The sequence below is a fragment of the Lactuca serriola genome, chromosome 9 (genome assembly GCF_051521515.1).
Source record: "Lactuca serriola cultivar US96UC23 chromosome 9, Lser_US96UC23_V15, whole genome shotgun sequence".
Classification (NCBI taxonomy): Eukaryota; Viridiplantae; Streptophyta; class Magnoliopsida; order Asterales; family Asteraceae; genus Lactuca; species Lactuca serriola.
The window spans coordinates 213,680,450-213,701,881 of NC_136416.1; the positions used below are offsets into that span (position 1 = coordinate 213,680,450).

The following is a 21,432-nucleotide window of genomic DNA, read 5'->3' on the forward strand; positions in this document are numbered from 1 at the left end:
GATGATTCCTCAGAACTGATGTTATTCGGTTTTTCTTTTGTTGCCGGAATCTTTTCGGAGGGTGAAAGTTACCAGGTGACATAGAGGAGGTTGGAGAAGGTGAGGTGCACCTATCAAAAAACAGGAGCCAGCAGGAAGAGATTTTGCAGGTAAGACGTTCATATTATGAGGGAAAACCCAGAAATTGAAATCAAGAACGAGATGTGTACCTAACAAAAAACTTTTATAGGAGATTGTAAACAAAAATCATTTGGGTTCTTGATGATTGATTGTGAAATTCGGTGGGTTTTGCAAAAAAAAAATGGAAGTGCCAATGAAGTTCCTACGGAAAGTACATCCATTTCTGTGTATATAAAATGTGGTATATCAAATTATCAATTGGAGCTGAGGTGGAATCTTATAATAGGTTAAGTGGTCTCACTAATAGGTAAAAATAGACTTTAAGCCTTTAAACTATTAAAATAATAATAATAATAATAATAATAATAATAATAATAATAATAATAATAATAAAATAAATAAATAAATAAAATCAATGACCTTTTAAAACAAACACGAAAAGTTTGTAGGACTAAAATGTCATTAACTCTAATTGTAACCATTAACCAATAATAAATGTATTTCTCTTCGAGTCGATCAATGTCTACCTTGCATTTTTATGAAATATTTACTATTTTAATTTTCTCCTTTTTTTAATAGCATTGTATTCATTCTATAACATATTAAATCCCAAAATATTATCTATAAAATTGTTCTATGGTGTGTAGAGTTCAAAATTTTCCTAGAGGGTAATACATTAAAGGAAAAGAGAAAAATATATATGTTGACTTAGTGCACTGACAAATTTTGTTTCACAACATTGCCAATATGATGGATGCAATTGGGTATGTTTGAGGATGATAAATTTTTGTATTATCATTTCAAAATGCCAATTTGCTATTAGCGGTGACAAATGTTACCGCTAAAGACCCTAATTGTTGCTAATATTACCTTTAGCGGCGACACGTCGCCAATAAAAGGTTGTTGCATTGTATTGCTATTTTTTGTATTGCTATTTTTTCATTGTCACAACTCATAATGTCGCCACTATTTCTGTAAATCGTCGCCACTAAACATAGTCGCGACTATCACCTTCGCCACTATTGACTTCGCAGCGAAAACATTTCCTACTACAACAACTATTGTAATATACAAAAATTTCTATTAAAATATAAAAAGCATTATATCAATTGCACCCATGCAGAAAAGCATAATGTTGTGTAAAGAAAAAGCATTATATCAATTGGAAAGAAAAAGTTTTGGAACAAGCGCAAGGGCTAAGCTTCGCAAGAGCCCTCCAAGAAACAACAGAAAGTGGCAGTTCACGCTGCTACCACTCCTGCTGATGTTTCCACAACTCAAGCACCTGCCAGTAGATATGTTGGAACCCTCCCAAGGTGCGATAAGTGTAACTTCCATCATCGCGGACCCTGCTGTGACATTCAATGCAACAACTATGGAAAAAAGGGGCATACAACCCATTTTTGCAAAGCACAAGTCCAACCAACCAATTAGGTTCCTAGAGTTGGAGTAAGCCAAGCCTGCTATGGTTGTGGTGAAACCAGACACTTTAAGAGGAATTGCCCTAAAGCAACGACAGCTAGCAACACAGGGAGAGTGCTAACTATGGGCCAGGAGGAGGCAGTCGCTGATCCCCCCGTAGTTACGGGTACGTTCCTCCTCGAAAACTCTTATGCATGCATTCTTTTGATAGTGGTGTAGAGAGGATTTTTGTCAGTCATGCATTTAAACACCTTCTCAAACATAAAACTCCTCTCTGCATTTACGACATGGGCGGAACATTGAAGCAGGCCCTGACTTAGGAGGAGGTCTTTAACTTCCTGCTTTTCATTTACGACATGGGCTAGGAATGCATGACACTCCTTTCACAGATATTTTTGGGCTTTGATGCACGATATGATATGAAGGTTTGTATTGATTTTATCACCATAGATGATGAGGGCTTCGCCATTTGGCAGATTGAGGTGAATGGATTTTTCGAAACAAAGAATATCCACATGATGAAGACTTAACCTGTCCATGCCGATGATGTCATCGAAGCTCTTAATGGAGACCAACATAAGATCGATGGGAAAGGAATAATCGTTTAGGGTAAGGGTACAACCTATGAATACATCGTTAGTGCTCTCTTTCTTTCCGTTAGCCATCTCTACGGTGAATGTTTCGTTTTGAGGTTGGGAGAGAAGCAAGACACTGCATTCCAAACATTGAAGCAGGCCCTATGCAGCGCACCTATCTTGTCTCTTCCTGAAGGAACGAAGGACTTCGTTGTCTACTGCGATGCATCTAATCAAGGGTTGGGTTATATGCTCATGCAGCGAGGAAAAGTTATTGCTTATGTCTCGATATAGCTGAAGGCACATGAACTCAATTATACAACTCACGATCTGGAGTTGGGAGCAGCGGTCTTCGCATTAAAGATTTGGAGGCATTACCTCTACGGAACCAAGTGCACTGTCTTCACCGACCACAAAAGCCTCCAGCATATTTTTGATCAAAAAGAGCTTAACATGAGGCGACGATGATGGGTAGAGCTACTGAATGATTATGAGTGTGAAATATGCTATCATCCTGGCAAGGCCAATGTCGTAGTGGATGCCCTCATCCGAAAAAGAATACTCTGGTCGTAGAGTGAAGGCACCGAAAATGACAATCCATTCCCATCTGTCCGCTCAAATCAGAGAGGCTCACCTAGAAGCTTTAAAACCAAAGAACATGACGGATGAAGCCTTGAGGGGAATGGAGAAGAACTTAGAGATCAAGGGAGATGGAGTTTACTATTTCATGAACTAGATCTGGACCCCAAAGTTTGGTGGTTACAGGGAGGTTGTCATGAATGAAGCTCACAGAACTCGATACTCCCTTCACCTAGGTTCAGATAAGATGTATCTGGATCTCAAAAAGCTCTATTGGTGGCCAAACATGAAAGCAGAAATTGCTACCTTTGTGGGCAAGTGCCTAACATGCGCCAAGGTGGAGGTGGAATATCAAAAGCCCTCAGGTTTACTTCAATAGCCAGAAATACCTAAGTGGAAGTGGGAAAGAATTACGATGTACTTCATCACCAAATTGCCCAAAACCCCGAGTGGCCATGACACTATCTGGGTAATCGTCGACAGACTGACCAACTCCGCCCACTTCCTGCCTATCAAAGAAACATACAAGATGGAGAGACTGACCCGAACCTACATCCAAGAGATAGTGCGACTGCACGGTGTGCCCTCATCCATTATCTCTGATCGGGTTAGCAGATTCACCTCGAGATTTTGGTAGTCACTACAGAAGGCTCTTGGAACTAAGCTGGATATGAGCACAACTTACCATCCACAGACCGATGGGCAGAGTGAGAGAACCATCCAAACACTAGAAGACATGCTAAGAGCATGTATTATCGACTTTGGCAAGTCGTGGGACACCTATTTTCCCCTGGTTGAGTTTTCCTACAACAACAATTATCACACTAGTATTAAGGTTACTCCATTCGAAGCCCTCTATGGCCGTAAGTGCAGATCCCCTCTGTGTTGGGATGAGGTGGGTGACACACAGCTAGCTAGAGGTCAAGTCCTTGATAGCACTCTCACTGGCCCTGAAATCATTCGAGAAACCACTGAAAAGATCATGCAAATTAGAGAACAACTAAAAGCCTCCACAGATAGACAAAAGAGCTATGCCGACAAAAGATGAAAACCCTTGGAATTCCAGGTTGGTGAACGTGTTCTGTTGAAGGTCTCACCCTATAAGGGCATGATACACTTCGAAAATAGTGGAAAGCTAAACCCAAGATACATTGGGCCATTCGAGATCCTCGCTAGGATTGGCCTCGTAGCCTACAAACTTTGGTTACCCCAAGAGCTTAGCAACATGCATCCTGTCTTCCACGTGTCAAACCTTAAGAAATGTATATTGAGACTCCTGTGATTCCACTCGATGAAATCGAAATCAACGAGAGTCTTAACTTCATGGAAGACCCAGTCGAAATCATGGATAGGGAGGTCACACAAACGAAGCAAAGTCGCATCCCGATAGTGAAGGTTCACTGGAATGCCAAGCGGGTACTCGAATTCACTTGGGAGCAAGAAGACCAGATGCAACAGAAGTATCCACATCTCTTTCCCTAGTCCATAATTTTATTCCTTTTAGAAAGAATTTAGGGACGAAATTCCCTCTAACGGGGGGATGATGTGACAACCCGATACTTTCTAGTCAACAAAAGTCAATTTCCGTTAAATAAAATTCGAATTTTATTTGTTCCGTTAAGTTCTTGTGGGTTAGGAAATAATATAAAATATATAATTAGAGGTTATATAAGTTTCTAGAACCAAAAATGCTCGAAAAATCAACATTTCCCTCAAAATTCCGCAAACTCGTCCAGCCACGCGTTTACAACCGTAAACCCCTTGGGCCGTAAACGCGTTTACAACGTAAACCCCTGGACCGTAAACCCGTTTACAACTAAAAACCAATTCCCGGCCATAATCCTAACCGGTATAAAGGTTTTTCCAAGAGAGATTCTTCATTTCTTACCTTTTTCAGCCGAAAACTCTCTCAACTTGCTCCTAAGAACCTCCCAAGAACATTCATATCCTCAAGAACAAACCTTCAAATCTTCATATTTTCACCAAGAACACCAAGACCACCAAGAACAACCTTCATATCTTCAAAGGCTGCAAACGTGTTTACAATCGCAAACCCGTTTACAACCACAAACCCGTTTACAACCGCAAACCCAGTTCACGGCCACAAACCCTCTTTTTTCCACTTCAAACAAGTCTCGGTAACATTCATAACCCAAAAGCAAGTATTTTCTAACACTTTAAGTAATGGTTTTGCTAATTTAAATACAATTATGTATTTAATTATCATTAGGATACCGTTAGTTCTGTGTACTCTAACTCGAGGGTCATCTTTCCGGTTTTGCTGTCGAGCACGTGCACGTAATCAACTGTGAGTTCATTCCCCTACATTTTTACTGTTTTTAACGTTTTCAGGGGGAATACAAGCAAAACATAAGGAAATTTTGTGTTCTTATATAAAGGATTTCAACAGAATTAAAACTTATGCAATTGATACAACCAAGAGATCACTACATTTTATAAAATATTTAGATATTTTATCGCTTTTGTAACATGTTGAGCATAAGGGAATTTATCAACATACAACCATAATTGCAAAGTTTTCAGTACAATACGTGAATCAAATACATAACATACATTCAAACTATAATAGGTATACTTTGGGATTTGACACATGCTTTTATCAATTCCAGAGCTTACACATTAACAAACATATAAACTATGATAAATAGAGTTTATGGCATATAATACTATATTCTGAACACAAAAGTACAATACTAAATAATTATTTGAGTGTAATTATTTTTACTCTACAAGTACACATATAGTTTCTAGTACAAGAGAACACTACAACACTACACGTAAACTAGTTAATACAAGGTTGTGAGGCACTACTTCAATTGTAACCTTCGGGGTGCGGAACTAAATCCTATCATAGCATAACCAGAGTTTCATGGAGGGAGAGTGTGAGATTTGTGAATAGATCTATTCAGGACTGACAATCCCACACATAAACTGCTAGCTGCAGTTAGGCAGGCATGCTTGGGGTGACAAATATCATACCGTTCCGACGACTGAAGAACGCCGTAGAGGTCACTAGGTCATATCAAGCATGGTTATACCAAACTCACAACAGTATAAACTAACCATATGTTTATAGGATTTCATTCTTCATTAGTTTTATTTTAATTAATAGAACAGCTACACACTGCACTTGAGGATTCCATGGATTTCAAATACATGGTTTTAATTTAAGTAATAGAACACACTATACAATACAACTGGTGGTAGCCAGGGTTTTCATACAAAGGTTTTCGTACCAAAAACACTATACAATACAGCTGGTGGTAACCAAGCATACAAACTAACATTTTCATATACTACTACAGAACAGTAACGAACGTACATTTCGGGTCTTAGGGTTTAAGACTACTTTACACTACTAAAGAAAATATTTGATTTTCTTGAGAAACATACAACCATTTTCATAGATTCAAAGACAGGTTTTTCAATATAAAAAATTTCTTATGAACTCACCAACTTAACTGTTGATACACTTTCAAAATCGCTTGTATTCTCCGGTAACCAGTAGACAGGTACACCCGCAGACGTTTGAGAAGATGGAACATATAGGGTCGCGTCTTTTATACTTTTGTTACATTTTTTATTGTATACAAAATATGTATCGAACATATGTAAATACCTTATATATATTTAATGTAATGGTTGTGTTTTCTTTGGTTACTACGATGCAATTGTTGTGATATTGTACATGACGTCCTCATTCCCCGAACGTTTCCACCGTCTCGGTTTGGGGTGTGTGCCAGAGAATATCTAAAACTTGCCACCTATCCAGCCTCCTATGGCATCTCTCACCTTACCTCTCCTCAACATAACGGGTATGCTGAACGCCGACATCGACACATCGTCGAAACCGGACTTGCTATTCTGTCTCACTCCCAGATTCCAATCACTTTTTGGCCTTTGCATTCACCACTGCAGCCTATCTTATTAATCGGATGCCCACTTCTACACTCAATAATCTATCCCCCTTTCATTTTCTCTTCCAAAAAGAACCCAACTATTCCCAAATCAGAAGTTTTGGTTGCCTATGCTATCCATGGCTCAACCATACTCTCCACACAAGTTACACCCTCGTTCCACCTCCTATGTCTTTGTTGGTTACTCTCCAACACAAAGTGTTTATTATGCATTTGATCCTACCTCCTAGAAACTATATACATCTAGATATGTTGTTTTTGTCGAACACAAATTTCCCTTCAACAAACTCACAACCCAACCTACAGATGTACCCATTGTCAATATTGATCATTGGGTACCATTATCCATTCCACTAAATTCTGATACAACAACCTCACCATTCACTCCTCCGCAACCTAACATCCCACTCCCTCAACCAGATATACCACCACCACCACCACATAACTCTCCTCCTTCCTCCCCTTCACCATCCCCTCCCCATCCTCAACCTTCATCCAAAATGACCACAAGAGCAAAAATCAGTGATTGCAAACCCTTATCAACATCGATGACCAACGCCGAATGACTACGTCTAATAGGTGGCATACCACTATCCTCACCCACTGATTACAGAGCACTGGTTGGAGCACTACAATACTTATCTATCACAAGACCAGACATATTTTTTGCAGTCAATCGTCTATCCCAATTCATGCATGCACCAACATAACTTCACTGGAGAACTCTCAAAGGATTACTTAGATACTTACATGGAACATTATATCATGGCATTCTCTTGCGTAAACATTCACCACTTACACTTCATGCCTTTATTGATGCTGATTGGACAGGTGATAAAGATAGTTATAGAAGTACTTCTGGATACATTGTTTACCTTGGCTCCAATCCAATTTCATGGAGCTCCAAATGCCAAAGCACTCGTGCTAGAAGTTCAATAGAGGCAGAATTTAGAGTTGTAGCATCCACAACCACTGAAGTCCACTGGCTTACATCTTTACTCAATGAACTCGAGTTCTTTCCTGCTACAACACCTATAATTTACAATGATAATTTGAGTGCAACATCGTATTCTGCAAATCCAGTGTTTCACTCAAGAATGAAACATCATGCTTTAGATTTTCACTTTGTATAGGAAAATTTTCAACAAGGATCTCTTAGTGTTCAACACATTGCAGGTGATGATCAATTAGCGGACGCCCTCACCAAACCACTTCCTACCTCATGATTTTACTACCTGATTTCCAAGATTGGACTCATCTCCAGATCGTCCATCTTGCGGGGGCATATTAAGCTATAACTCACGTGTACATCATCTGTTTACTTTGTTAAATATTGTTGTAGATCTCCACCAATATCTATCGTATATATCTTCTATTAGTTGCACTCTATTATACTATAAAAAGGATCTCTGTTTACTTTGTAAATATAATGAATAATATAAGTTTTCTTCTTTCCCTGTATCCTCTATTTTCTTTATACTTATGTTATGATTTGGAAATGTTAGCTTTTTTATGATAAATTATGTAAATCACACTTGCAGTTCCTTAGATCTACTATAATAAATGAAGGTTTTTTTGCTACATGTCACACTCTCATTTAATTTGCTAAATATCATGTTGTAGTTATTTTGAATTAATTTCTTTTCCACATGTCATTTTATGGATTGTTTCAATTTTAATAAATTTCACATAATATTTTAATATTAAAATTACAATAAGTGTAGTAATAAATGAATATCAATTTCATTAATGGACTGATATACTTATTTCAAAATTCTCAAATTAAAGCTAATTAGTTTATTTTATTTATTTATTTAAATTTAAAAGATAAAAAAAAATCAATTATAATAATTCACTACTTTTCTTATTTTTTTTTTATAAATCCAAAGTTCTTAAATATTTAGATTTTTATATTTAATTTTTTTAATTAATCCATATGAGCATAGGTCTTACACCTAGTTAGAGAATATAATCTCATTTAGGATGCATTAGCAAAGATTTATCTATATAATGATTGTACTGAATAAACACAACATCGTAAAATTTATATCTCGTTGTCATTAAAAACCAATGACCCAAACCACCATCACCCATATGAGTTGCAAAATAGCCCCTTAACCCCATAAATGCTCAATTTGACAGCACCCCTGGCTTCATTGTGGTGGAGGCTGATGAGAACATCAACCTTTGGAGCGTTTTTAAAGTTGGTTGGGTGATTTGCGGACTAAATTGAACTTCACTTTCATAACCGGCAGACAGAAGCTAGTACTAACATTATTAACGTTCAAGTAAGATTTAATTAATCTTAAATAGCTATGAAAGAAATGTGAACGCTTTCTTTAAATGACGAAATAAATGGAATCTTTGATTTGAATTCAAGACTTACTAATGCATGAAATAAACATAAATTAATTACTTTTGAAAACTTAGTGAATAGATATTGTAGTTAATTTTGATAATTTAAAATGAAAACGAGTTGCATAATTATGAAAAAAGAGATTACTTATATAATTGTATTTACAAATTCCCACAAACTAATTTATGTATAATTTTTATATTCTTGACTTATTTGCGATAACAATGTTCACAATAAATTTAGACACAGCAAATACTGAAATAACTTTCTCTACAGAAAATTTACTTACCGATATATATCTCGAACGTACTATGAAGATATAAAAACAGAAATGTTGAAAATTAAATATCGAGAGTATTTCAAGGACTACAATTATGCTAACTAAATAAAAATATTAATTATCCCGTTCTTGTTACCAATATAAATACCAAAAGAATGCCGAGCAAATTCAAATTCAAAGTAAAATGGCGTTCAACCTTCAAAACCCATTTTCCATTTTCATTTTTGTGTGTTCAATTTCTTCTCTTTTTGCAAGCAATTCTTTGTGTTCAAGTGATGACCTCTTTGCAAATGGAGATGGGTTTTCACCTGCTCTAGGAACATGGTATGGAGATCCAAGAGGTGCTGGAAGTGGTAACAAAATCTCAATATTATTTATTTCATTTTCGAGAAAAAATCTCATTACTTGTGAAGAATATTAGTATTCATTTTATCAAATATATCTACAGGAGGAGCTTGTGGATGGGCTAATGATGTACAGTCACCACCATACTCAGCCATGATAGCAGCAGGAAATTCTAGGATTTATTTACAAGGAAAAGGGTGTGGGGATTGTTATCAGGTGAAGAAGTTAATCCCAAAGTGATTTTCTTGATTATGATTACAAATATATATATATATATATATATATATATATATATATATAACTTGATTATTGTGGTTAATTCTTCTCAGATTAAATGCAATCGAGAGCCATACTGCTCTCCGAACCCTATTACTGTAACAATAACTGACGAGTGCCCAGGTGCATGTAACAATGTTCCGTTCCATTTTGATTTAAGCGGGACTGCTTTTGGAGCAATGGCGAATCCAGGACAAGTTGATAACCTCCGTAATCTCGGCCAGGTTGATATTCAATTTCGAAGGTACGTGCGTGATTTCATTAAATGATTGAGTATATATAATAAAGATCGTTATCTAATAAGACCGTCTACATACATGTGTAGGGTGCCATGCTACTATGGTAGAACAAAGATAGCTTTCAAGATTGATGCAAAGACAAACCCTAACTGGTTCGCAACTGCAATTGAGTTTGAAGATGGTGATGGTGGACTTAGTTCAGTGGAGATATCTCCGGCTGGTAGTCAACAATTTGTTCCAATGAAGAATATTTGGGGTGCAGTTTGGGAAGCCGATGTCAGCCCATCTTTCCATGGCCCATACTCGTTCAAGCTCAAGTCTCCAACCGGCAAGGTAGTGGTTGCTTCTAATTTTGTTCCGAATGGCTTTGTACCTAGTCAAACTTATTTCTCAGACGTCAACTTTTAGCTGCTAGCAACGTTTGTCGATAGATTAATTGGATCAAAACTGAAGTAACATTTTCAGCTTACTTTGACTATAATGTATGCCATCTAGAAATTAGAAGGTTGATCCTTAAGATGGTTATGTGTAAGACCCTACCTTTTAATTATATCATTTTAAAATACTATTTATGTTTACAAAGCATAATGTTTAGCCAAGACTTATTCCATTTATGTTATTTTTGTCGTTAGATAATTATAAGATTCAAGGGGTTTAATTACGCACTTTTACAATACACAAAAATACTAGCTAGTATGATGCTTTCCAGTTTTAAGTTCCCAAAAATAAGCCTTTTTCTTTCCCAAAACTTCATGTAAGTGATCCAAATCACTTCTATTTATCTCCAACATCTAGAATCTCAGTACATGTCATATTAAAACAGAAATATATATTTTATTCCGGACAATTTCCATATATCAATAGTATAAATCATCCCATGTCGTAACATATGCAATGGAATGCATGATTCAAACATATAAAAGTTTTGGGAGACCACGCATGAGACCCCGTTGTCGTCGGAACTGTTGGCTCCTCTACCATTTTGGATGACCTATCAATCCGTTATAACCTTGGTCTTCCCGAAGTCACAACTTCAAGTCATACTTGGCATGGCAATGCCACCGTCCCTTATTGACATGGTTGTATATACGGGCGGAGACAGTTGGGGGCTGTCGGATGTTTTTGTTAGGTTTTATAGGTTACAAAATTCATGCGGTGGAAAATAACTTAACCCTTAAGTTCACATGCAACCTAATTAGATCTATGGTTTCACTATTGAAAGCTATAAACCATGAACATCAAAGAACCCTAATATGGAAACCCTAGAAATTTTGAAAATAATAAAAGGTTAGGGTTTACATACCTTTTAGTTATTGTTTGTAAATAACTAATCAAATCACTCTTCAAAAATTCCTTGAAGCAAGCACCAAAAATCTCGTGTCTTTGATGGTTCGCACCCAAACCCTAGAAACTAAGGAAAATTGAAGAGATAGGAAAGGGATATGATTTTCGGTGATTCTCTTAGTAAAAGTGATGGCCAAAAATGTGATGCCAAGAGACCTTATTTATAGCTGATACAAGAAGCTTTGGAAACCTTAATTGGAATACAATATTATTATTTTAAATTTGGTAATTATCCAACTCCTTAATTATCTTTAAGAGATATTTTAGAAACCCTAGAATTTCTCCCCAAAACCTTCCACCACCTTGGGGAAGGTTCTGGAACCCCTTTGTTCAACTATTGAACAACTACAGCTTTATTCCTTGCAATTTTAATTAATCTAATTAATCGCAAAATTAATTGAAATTAATTTATGATTAATTTTTAATGAAATAATAATACTATTTCTAATTAATATATTATTTTCTTAATATATCAATAAATCATTTATTGTCATTTATTAATTTAACGACCCAATTTTCAAAAAAAAATTCATTTTTAAATAATCAAAACATTTCCAATACACCAGAAAATTTCAAGAACAATTGTTTTCAAATTTATAACATCAGCAATTTTTTTTCAAACAACAGAGTGTCCCATAAAAACGATTGAGAGAGTGCATGTCGTGTCATCAAGCCTTGCCCATGCCCTTAGGCTCATAAGTACCTGAAACAACCCAAAAAATTGTAAGCTAATGCTTAGTGAGTTCACTAGAGCATACCCCACACAATATAAGTCATGCATACAAATATATAAGGATGTCATGGGCTCCCCCATGGTCTTACTCCAAGATGTCATGGGTTCCTCCACATGGTCTTACACCTAAGTTCCATAGCCCCCCCTATGGTCTTTAATAGGAAATCCATGGGTTCCCCACATGGTCTTACATCCAGTTGTCATGGGCTCCCCTATGGTCTTTAATAGGAAAGCCATGGGCTCCCCGCATGGTCTTACATCTAGGTGTCATGGGCTCTCCTATGGTCTTGCATATAAGTATAACACATATACAACTAGCATACCTCCTAGCACATAACCAACTAACATGCCACATAACACTACATCAACTAGTGTACCACATATCATAAGATGGGTCGGCCTTGGTGCCTTCGACCCATTGGTATGGTGAGGAGACTCGCCTCTATCTACTGTATCCGAAAGCTACTCTCCTAACAGTTCATGAACACCCGTGCTGAACAATAATACCATTAGCCTAGGTTAGGGCTGAACATAATCTAATCGAAGAACCCAAACCCCAAGTCCTTTAACAATGGCCCAAAAAGTCTTCCTTTGCTAATGGGCCCAAAGACCATGTCCAAAATCATTAATGGGCCTCATGGCCCAATAAAGCCCAACCATAGTAACCATGGCCCAAAACATATAAGCTGGCCCACTAACTCAAAATGTGACCTCGCCCAATGACTGATTAAGGCCCAAATGGATTACAAGCCCAAAAACAAGTCGAAGCCCATCTGAGGTGCGTACGCCTTGCGTACCGCCCTTGTACTCACAGTGTACTGAGTCCCTAAGCTGTATGCGCTACGTACGCCAATCTACGCCCAACATACAAAAAGATTAAGCACATCTTCCATTAAGTGCTTAATACTCGATGTTCTAAGATCCAATCTTTAGATTTGATTCCATTAATACGCCCTAAGGCATCAAGTTGGCAACTTTATTCCTTTACATGTTCCATATGTTTCCAACAACCCATTAATACCTTTCTAATAGTCTTAATCCATGCCTGAGGTCATTACACCCATCAAGATACCATTTTTTTGGCATGAATGAGTCAAAGGACCTTAGATCTACTCTTCCTAACCTCTGGAGTTGCTCCAACTCTCTAGAGATGATCCATGAACACAAAAAGGGACAATATAGAACTAGATCTAATGAATAAGATAGCAAGATCCAAACGTTATACCTCCAGAAGCTCTTCAAGGTGAACTAGATGTCGATTCTTGAAGCCCAATGGCACTCCAAGCTTGCTTAGAAATTCCTTCTTCTTGAATAAACCCTAAAACAGCCACAAATACACTCCTTAAGCTCAAAAGCACTCTCACAAGGTATCTCTGGTGTAAAAGGGTGAAATGAGGCTGTGGAGGCTGATTAGGGTTTACTCCAAGAGGCTTAAGGGTGTTTAAATAGGTGTCAAGTCCAAGAATTAGGGTTTTGGCCCTCTGTCATGTATGTCCCGCGTACCTATATGTATGCCTTGCGTATGCGGCCACCCTCCGCGTTCATGCATCCTTAGTATGCTAAGAGTACTCCTGGAGGGAGCCTCGCGTACTAAGGGACTTTTCATGCATCCTTAGTATTCTAAGAGTACTCCTGGAGTACCCCTCACGTACTAAGGGTTTTGGCCCACTGTCGTGTGTGTTGGTCGATACTAGTATGATAACTATTGTTATATGAAAACTCTGCTGGTGGCAGGTATCTATCTCATCTCCCTCTAAAGTCCAATACACTTGCTCGAGGCATATCCTCCAGTGTCTGGATCTTCCTCTCACTTTGGCCATCTGTCTGGGGGTAGTAAGTCGTGCTAAAATGTAACTGAGTACCCAGTTCCTCGTGGATTTTCCTCCAGAATCTAGATGTAAATCGGACATCCCGGTTAGAGACCACCGACAATGGCACCCCATGCCTAACTACAACCTCTCACATATAAATATCCGCTAATTTCTCAGCAGAGATGCTCTCGGAGATCAGAATAAAGTGGGCACTCTTCGTCATCCTATCCACAATAATCCATATGGCATCCACGCCCCTCGTTGTCCTCGGTAACTTCGTGATGAAGTCCATGGTGATCTCTTCCTATTTCCACATAGGAATAGGTAGCGGTTGAACCTTTCTGTGAGGGCTCTGATGTTCGGCCTTGACCTTCCTGCAGGTCAAGCACCGCTCCACGAACCACAAAATCTACCATTTCATGCAGGGCCACCAATAAGTCAACCTCATACCCCTATACATCTTTGTGGCCCTCGGGTGAATAAAGAACTTAGATCTGTGTGCCTCCTCCAAGATCTTCTGTCTCACACCCCCGGTTACCGGTACCCACACCAGGCCACACTGTGTCAGATGACCTCGGCTATCCCGAACAAACAAGGAAAACTAACCCCGAATCCGCTAGCTCTATCTTCCAGTTCTTTTTCTTCAAGCCCTCCACTTGAGCCTTCTTGATCATATCTAGCAGCGGAGAGACCACCGTCATCCTCAAACAAACGTTCCTGATCGAAGAACCTGCCGTCTTGCGGCTCAAAACTTAGGGTGCAATTTGAACATTCTTACAAGAGACACACACACAGATACTAAATGCTTTGGTAGAAGGCTACTTTTAGTAGGAAACATAGGGTTTTCTAGGAGTGTTCAAACAAATACAAACTTTACAAAACTTATACAATACATCTTACAAACATCTTACAAAGGCTTTCATACAAACACATACACTAATATACTTATGATCTCACCAACTTTAAAGCTGATAAACTCTTTCAAAATAACTTGTATTCTCAGGTCACCAGTAGACAGGTACCGGTGCCAGGTTTTTGAGAAGACGGAGCTCGTTCAAGACTCCTCTTTTATTTTGATATATATTTTTGGTTTCTATATAACTTGACAGAACACACTTGTATGAAATTATATTATTAATGCAATGGATGATGTTGTTGCTTGTTTACTACTTTGCATTGTTGTTGTAGTGTACATGACGTCCTCCACCCCCGAACGTTTCCATCGTTCCGGTTTTGGGGTGTGATAGATTGGTATCAGAGCTTTGTTTATAGTGAATCAAGTGTATCAACCCATAAAAGATATACGAACTATAAACACAAGCGAGATTAAAATACTATGATAAAGATTTTATACTTTTAAATAATAAAATATTTAACCAAGTATACATACCTACATTCATACTAAAATCAGTGTCACTAGGACAGAACAAAAGTATTACGATTATTGGGCAGCACAAGTAGACTTAGAGACATATGGTCAACCCTGGGAAGATGTAGCCTGATCAACTACATTATCTGAGGAGTGATTAGCATGTGCCTAAGTATGGTTGCGAGAATGCAACAAGTATAAAAACTTACCAAAACTACTACAATGAGAACAGTAGAACAGAACATTAAACTTAAAATACTATAGGAGCATTTTGTGTTTCTATAATTACTTATCTGAGAACTAAAGGTCTTTATTAGTATGTCAATAGTTGTTTAGTGGATACGCTAAAGTTATATGTAACTAGGATGTCATAGACTTAGAATCTGTGATCTTTGCTCTATTTCCTGTTCCTTGTTTGGTTGTGGACTTAGAGTTAGGATCACTTATTCTAAGGTCTATCAAGTCCCGGAATACATATAAATGGTATGCTCTAGACAAATATTGGAGTAACTGATAAAGATCATCTTATAATTATCTAATTAGACAGTCTACTTAGTGTTGGATTAGTGTCTAAGTCCATAACGATTTTGGTATGTACTTGACCCGATGGTGCATAGTCCTTTGGGTTGCCTTCACTAAAGCAACTTGATAGGATGAATTATGGAGAAAAATGAGTAACTATGATTTATTAATATATTATGAGAATAATATATTAAAGGAGATATCATATTGTTTAATTAATATTAGTCAATAATTAATTAAGAATTAATTTTGTGGCTAAAAGACATTAATTAAATAAAGGGGACTAGAACTGTCAATTGTGTGATAGTTGGATATTGGGCTAATGGACTCCATAGAGGATGGAGTGGACGAATTCTATGGGTAAACCCATTAGAAATCGTCCAAGGCCTCTAAGGAGGGAGACCGTGGGTTGCTTAGGGCCTAAGCAGTCAAATTAGGGTTTCCTTGTTAGATAACCCTAATAGCCTCACTATTTAAGGACCCCTAGGGCACCAAAAACGTGGCCAACAAACTTCTTAGGGTTTCTACATGTTTTTGGGTGCCTCCTCTCTTCTCATTCTTCATCCTCTTGCTCTTGGTGTTTGAGAGCCATTAGAAGAGTGACACTTGTGACTCTAAGCTTTCTAAAGCCATTACAAGGAGGATTTGAGATTGTTATTGCTGCATAACAATCAAGGTAAGATCTAAACCCCATTCTTGTGTTAATATTGATTATCACATGCTAGATCTAGGGTTTTAAGTCTTGGATGAATTGCATGTACAATAGAGAAACCTAGATCCAAGCATTATGGTTTGCATGAGCACATAGGATGTTCTTATGGCTAAAACCCATCAGTGTTATCAGAGACTTGATTGGTTTCTATTGTATTAATGCCTAGTATATTCATTCTTGCTGTAAAATCGAGTTTTTGGCCATCTTCCTGACAAACTCGTCGAGTCCCAATGTGGACTCGTCAAGTAGGTTGAACTCGACGAGTCCATATGGGAACTCAGCGAGTTTAACTGTCAGACAGGCGGATTTTCGGGATTTTTTTGCCTATTTTGACTTAGGATAATTGCCATAATTGTTTAAAATTAATAAAATTCGAATTTTATTGATTCTTTATGATTATCTTTGTCAAAATAAAAGATTTTGGTCATCTAATTAGATAATTGTTACCTTATTTGATAAATGTTAAATTATTTGGATTATTTGATCATTATCTTGCATGAAATTGAATTAGGTCATAATTAGATAATCACCAATTAATTATTTAATTGCCTTATTTGTATTTTGATCTAATAGTTTTGAAAGGTTTCAAAACTTGCCCTCAAGTTTTGAAATTTAAATTTTTAATTAAAAGTTTAATTTCAAAATGTTAAATTCTAAAACCCTAAGTTTTGAAAAAGTTCAAATTGCACCCTTACGGTTTTATTAAATTAATTATGGTTTTATTAAAAATCATCCTGCCCCTCAGGTAGTACAAGAATCGGAGCCTCACATAACCTCTGTCTCAGGGTCTCGAAAGCCAACTGTTGATCCGGGCACCACCGGAATGTCACATTCTTCTTGGTCAGGAAGGTCAAAGGCACCGCAATCTTGGAGAAATCTTGGATGAATCTCCGATAGTACCCCGCTAGACCCAAGAAGCTACGAATCTCATATGCATTCTTTGGTACATCCCACCGCATCATTGCCTCAACCTTGGTTGGATCCACCTAAGTACCCTCCTGGTTGATGATGTGCCCCAAAAACTGCACCTCTCACAACCAAAAATCACACTTTGAGAACTTGGCATAAAGCCTTTCCGTTCTCAGTGTCTCCAATACCTCCCTCAGATGCTTCTCGTGCTGCTCCCTGGTCTTAGAATAGACCAAAATACATCGATAAACACAATCATTGACCGATCCAACATCGGTCTACACACCCTGTTCATGAGATCCATGAACGTTGCTGGGGCGTTGGTGAGCCCGAATGGCATCACCACAAACTCATAGTGGCCATACCGAGTCCTGAAAGTTGTCTTCGGTATATGCTCATCCGAAATCCTCATCTGATGGTACCCCGACCGAAGATCAATCTTGGAAAACCAAGACGTACCCTGCAGCTGATCAAACAAATCATCGATCCTCGGTAGCGGATAATGGTTTTTGACCGTTTGCTTGTTCAGCTCTCGATAATCAATACACATCCTGTATGACCCGTCCTTCTTTTTCACGAACAGGATCAGTGCTCCCCACGGGGAACTGCTTGGACAGATAAACCCTCGGTCTAGCAGCTTCTGAAGCTACATAGATAGCTCCTGCATCTCGGGTGGAGCTAGCCGGTAAGGTTCCTTGGCTATCGAAACGGCACCAGGAACCAAATCAATGCGAAACTCCACTTGCCTCTTTGGAGGCACTCCAGGTAACTCCTCGGGAAGGACACCCCGAAACTCCTATACAGCCGGTACACTGCCCAAATCCGTCGAGGTCTCAATCCTCGTATCCGAGATATATGCCAAAAATCCCGAACAACCCTGCTGAAGAAGTCTCCTAGCCCTCGCAGCTGAACAAAGGGTTGGCCCCTGCGAGGCCCTCTCTCCATGAATAACAAGTTCTCCCCCACTTGGGGTTTGAACCCCCAAAAACTGGTGCTCGCAATCTATCATGGCCCTATTGGCCCCCCAACCAGTCCATCTCGACGATCACCTTCAACCCTCGCAATGGTATCAGACTAGATCAACACGAAACCTCTCCCCAAGCACATTCAGGACGCAGTCCTGATACACCCTCGCAACACTCACAGTGCGGTCATCTGCAATCTCAACCTCAAGCAGAGAATCCAAAATTCCTGGCGCATCCTGGAACTTCTTTCTAAGTGCAAGATATACAAATGATCGGGTAGCACCCGAATCGAATAGAACGTGAGCTAACATACCATTGACCAAAAAGGTCCCTATACATGAGCACATATATACACATAAGCAATACAAATCAATATCAAGCAAGAAAGATAAAATGCATACCAGCCACGACGTCTATCGTTGCCCGAGCCTCCTCGGTATTCAACCGAAATGCACGACTCTTCACCGTTGGAGCATCCGCCTTAGCAGGGTGGCCATCAGCGATCCTGATTGTGATGGGCGCAAGCACTCCCACTGCTCCTCCTCCTCCATGCAACCCTGGACAGAGAAGAGCCAGATCGTAGAATCTAGTTGTGTAGACAGCAATGTCAGAACCCTTCATCTTCAGGTTCCAGATTTCGTGCTCTAACTTTTGCACCTCGCCCCTTGGGCAGTATTCGGCGAGCATCAGATCCTTCAGACTTTCCCAACCTATGGAATTAGCCACTAGTAGGGTTAAGGATTTGACTTAGCAATTCCACCGGGTCAATGCTCTGTCGGTGAAGGTGCAGGCGGCGAACTTCACCTTGTTGGTTTCAGAGTAGGAACAAATTTCGAAGATGGATTCGATCTTCTCGAACCATTGAGTTAAGGAAATGACTCCACCATTTCCATCGAAGGACTTGGGTTTTGCATTCATGAAGTCTTTGTAGGAACACTCCTTTTGATGTCCGTGATCACCAGAGTTCACTTGCGCCATTGTTGCAGCCACGGCGGCTGTAACTGCTGCCTGGAAAATAACAGGATCGAACTGAGGAGGTGGCAGTGGCGGAGTATCGTTGTTCCTTCTTATGGGTCTTCTTCGGGGAGGCATCTTGTTCTAGAACAACCAGGAAGAAGAGGATGATAAGTCCCCTAAATCTGAATCAAGATATATGAAACAAGATATAAGAAACAAGATATATCTCATTATGAAAGTTAAAGTGTTCTACGAAGCGATGTCTAGAGAAGGGGATTACTAATGCTAGTAACTATCGCTAATAAGAAATATGTAGCAACACTTGAAATGAATCCGTATACTAAATTCGACTCTAGATAAACTACTCCTATAGTATTTTAAGTTGTATGTTTTTGTTCTATCGATATCTGATGTATATGTACTTCGTAAGTTTTAGGCTTGCTGCAACACCACAGTCACTCCCAAGCACATGTTGGTCATGTCTCGAGTAAATATAGTTGACCAGGCTATATTGACCCTAGACATGATTACATAACTGCCCAGGTTTAACCATAGCGTCCAACATCCAAATACTTTTGCTTTGTTCTGCATATTGACTCTGGTTCTGTTATGTATGTATATTTGTATACTTCTAATAAAATACTTATATTTTGAAAATTTAGTTTTAGTTCTAGAGTGCGTCAGCCCCTTAGTATTTATAATTATATACCATGTAAGGTTCGGTACACTTAGTTCACTATAAACAAGGGCTCTACTACCAATCTATCACACCCCCAAATGGGAACGACGGAAACGTTCGGGGGTGGAGGACGTCATGTGTAGTATCACAACCATTGTATCATAGCAATCATAGTAAACACAACCATTACATTGATTACATATATGAAAAAGGTTTACATATGTTTAAGTCTCGTCTGAATACATCAAAAAGTGTAGTTAAAATATAAAGACATGACTTTAATCGCTCCGACTTCTCAAAACTCCAGGAGGTACCTGTCTATTGTTTGCCTGAGGATACAAGCAGTTTTGAAAGTGTATCAGCATAAAGCTGGTGAGTTCATAAGTGATGTTTTGTAATGAAAATCTGTTAATGACTTTGTAGAAATGTTTGTATGTTTCTAAGAAAATCCAATATTTTCTTAGGTAATGAAAATTAGTCTTAAACCCTAAGACCAATTGTAATTTCGTTATTGAATTCTGTTCTGTGGCAACACGAAATTTCTAACTTACACATTCTTCATTTTTATCAAAGTTAGCCTCGTTTTTCTGTTTTATAATGAAGTTTTGGGTCTATAGGAGTGCTTGAGACTTAGTATAATCAAGATATGAGTCGTAGAATGGGTTAGTATGTGTGTACCATCACAAAATCGGGCCAAACACACCAAACAAGGTGTGTGCGGCTGCACACCCATCCCCAGCCACACACTTTCCCATATATATACTACACTTGTCATTTTTGAACACTTTTTCACTTCTTCAAAGCTAGAACACATTTTCGCTCAAGTACAAACCAAAGTTTCACGCCAAACTTCAATCAAGTGAGTGATTCATCATTTGTTTAGTTAATATGTGACCTTAACTAGCCTTTCCCCTTGCCTTGATCCATGAAAACATCCATTTTTAGTCAAGAACACCAAGAACACGAAGAACACACACTAGTTTTGCACCTTAATCACCATTTCAAGCCTCTATAACGTGTATACACTTATCATAACTTGTTATATACTAAGAACACTTGATGATATGCTAGAAAAACATGATTTTATCATGTTCATAAAGGGTGTGCGGCCGCACACATCATGCTGGCCGCACACACCCTTTTTAGGTCCAAAAGTGGTAATAAACTTCATATAAGGCTAAAGCATGAAGTAAGAAACCTTCCTAGATGAGTCCTAAAGCCTTAAAATACATTTTGGCACATTCCATAGGGAGTGAGCAGCCGCACACACCCCCTGGTCGCACACCCTGTCCGCACACACA

General features: G+C 38.5%; 1 protein-coding gene across 1 annotated transcript; it reads left to right on the forward strand.

Moving 5' to 3' along the window:
* Positions 1-9,454: 9,454 nt before the first annotated feature.
* LOC145076530 (expansin-B15-like) lies at positions 9,455-10,538 on the forward strand. The gene is made up of 4 exons (XM_079022368.1): positions 9,455-9,623; positions 9,719-9,831; positions 9,945-10,135; positions 10,217-10,538. The coding sequence occupies exons 1-4, from the start codon at positions 9,455-9,457 to the stop codon at positions 10,536-10,538; spliced, it is 795 nt and encodes a 264-aa protein (XP_078878494.1).
* Positions 10,539-21,432: the final 10,894 nt, after the last annotated feature.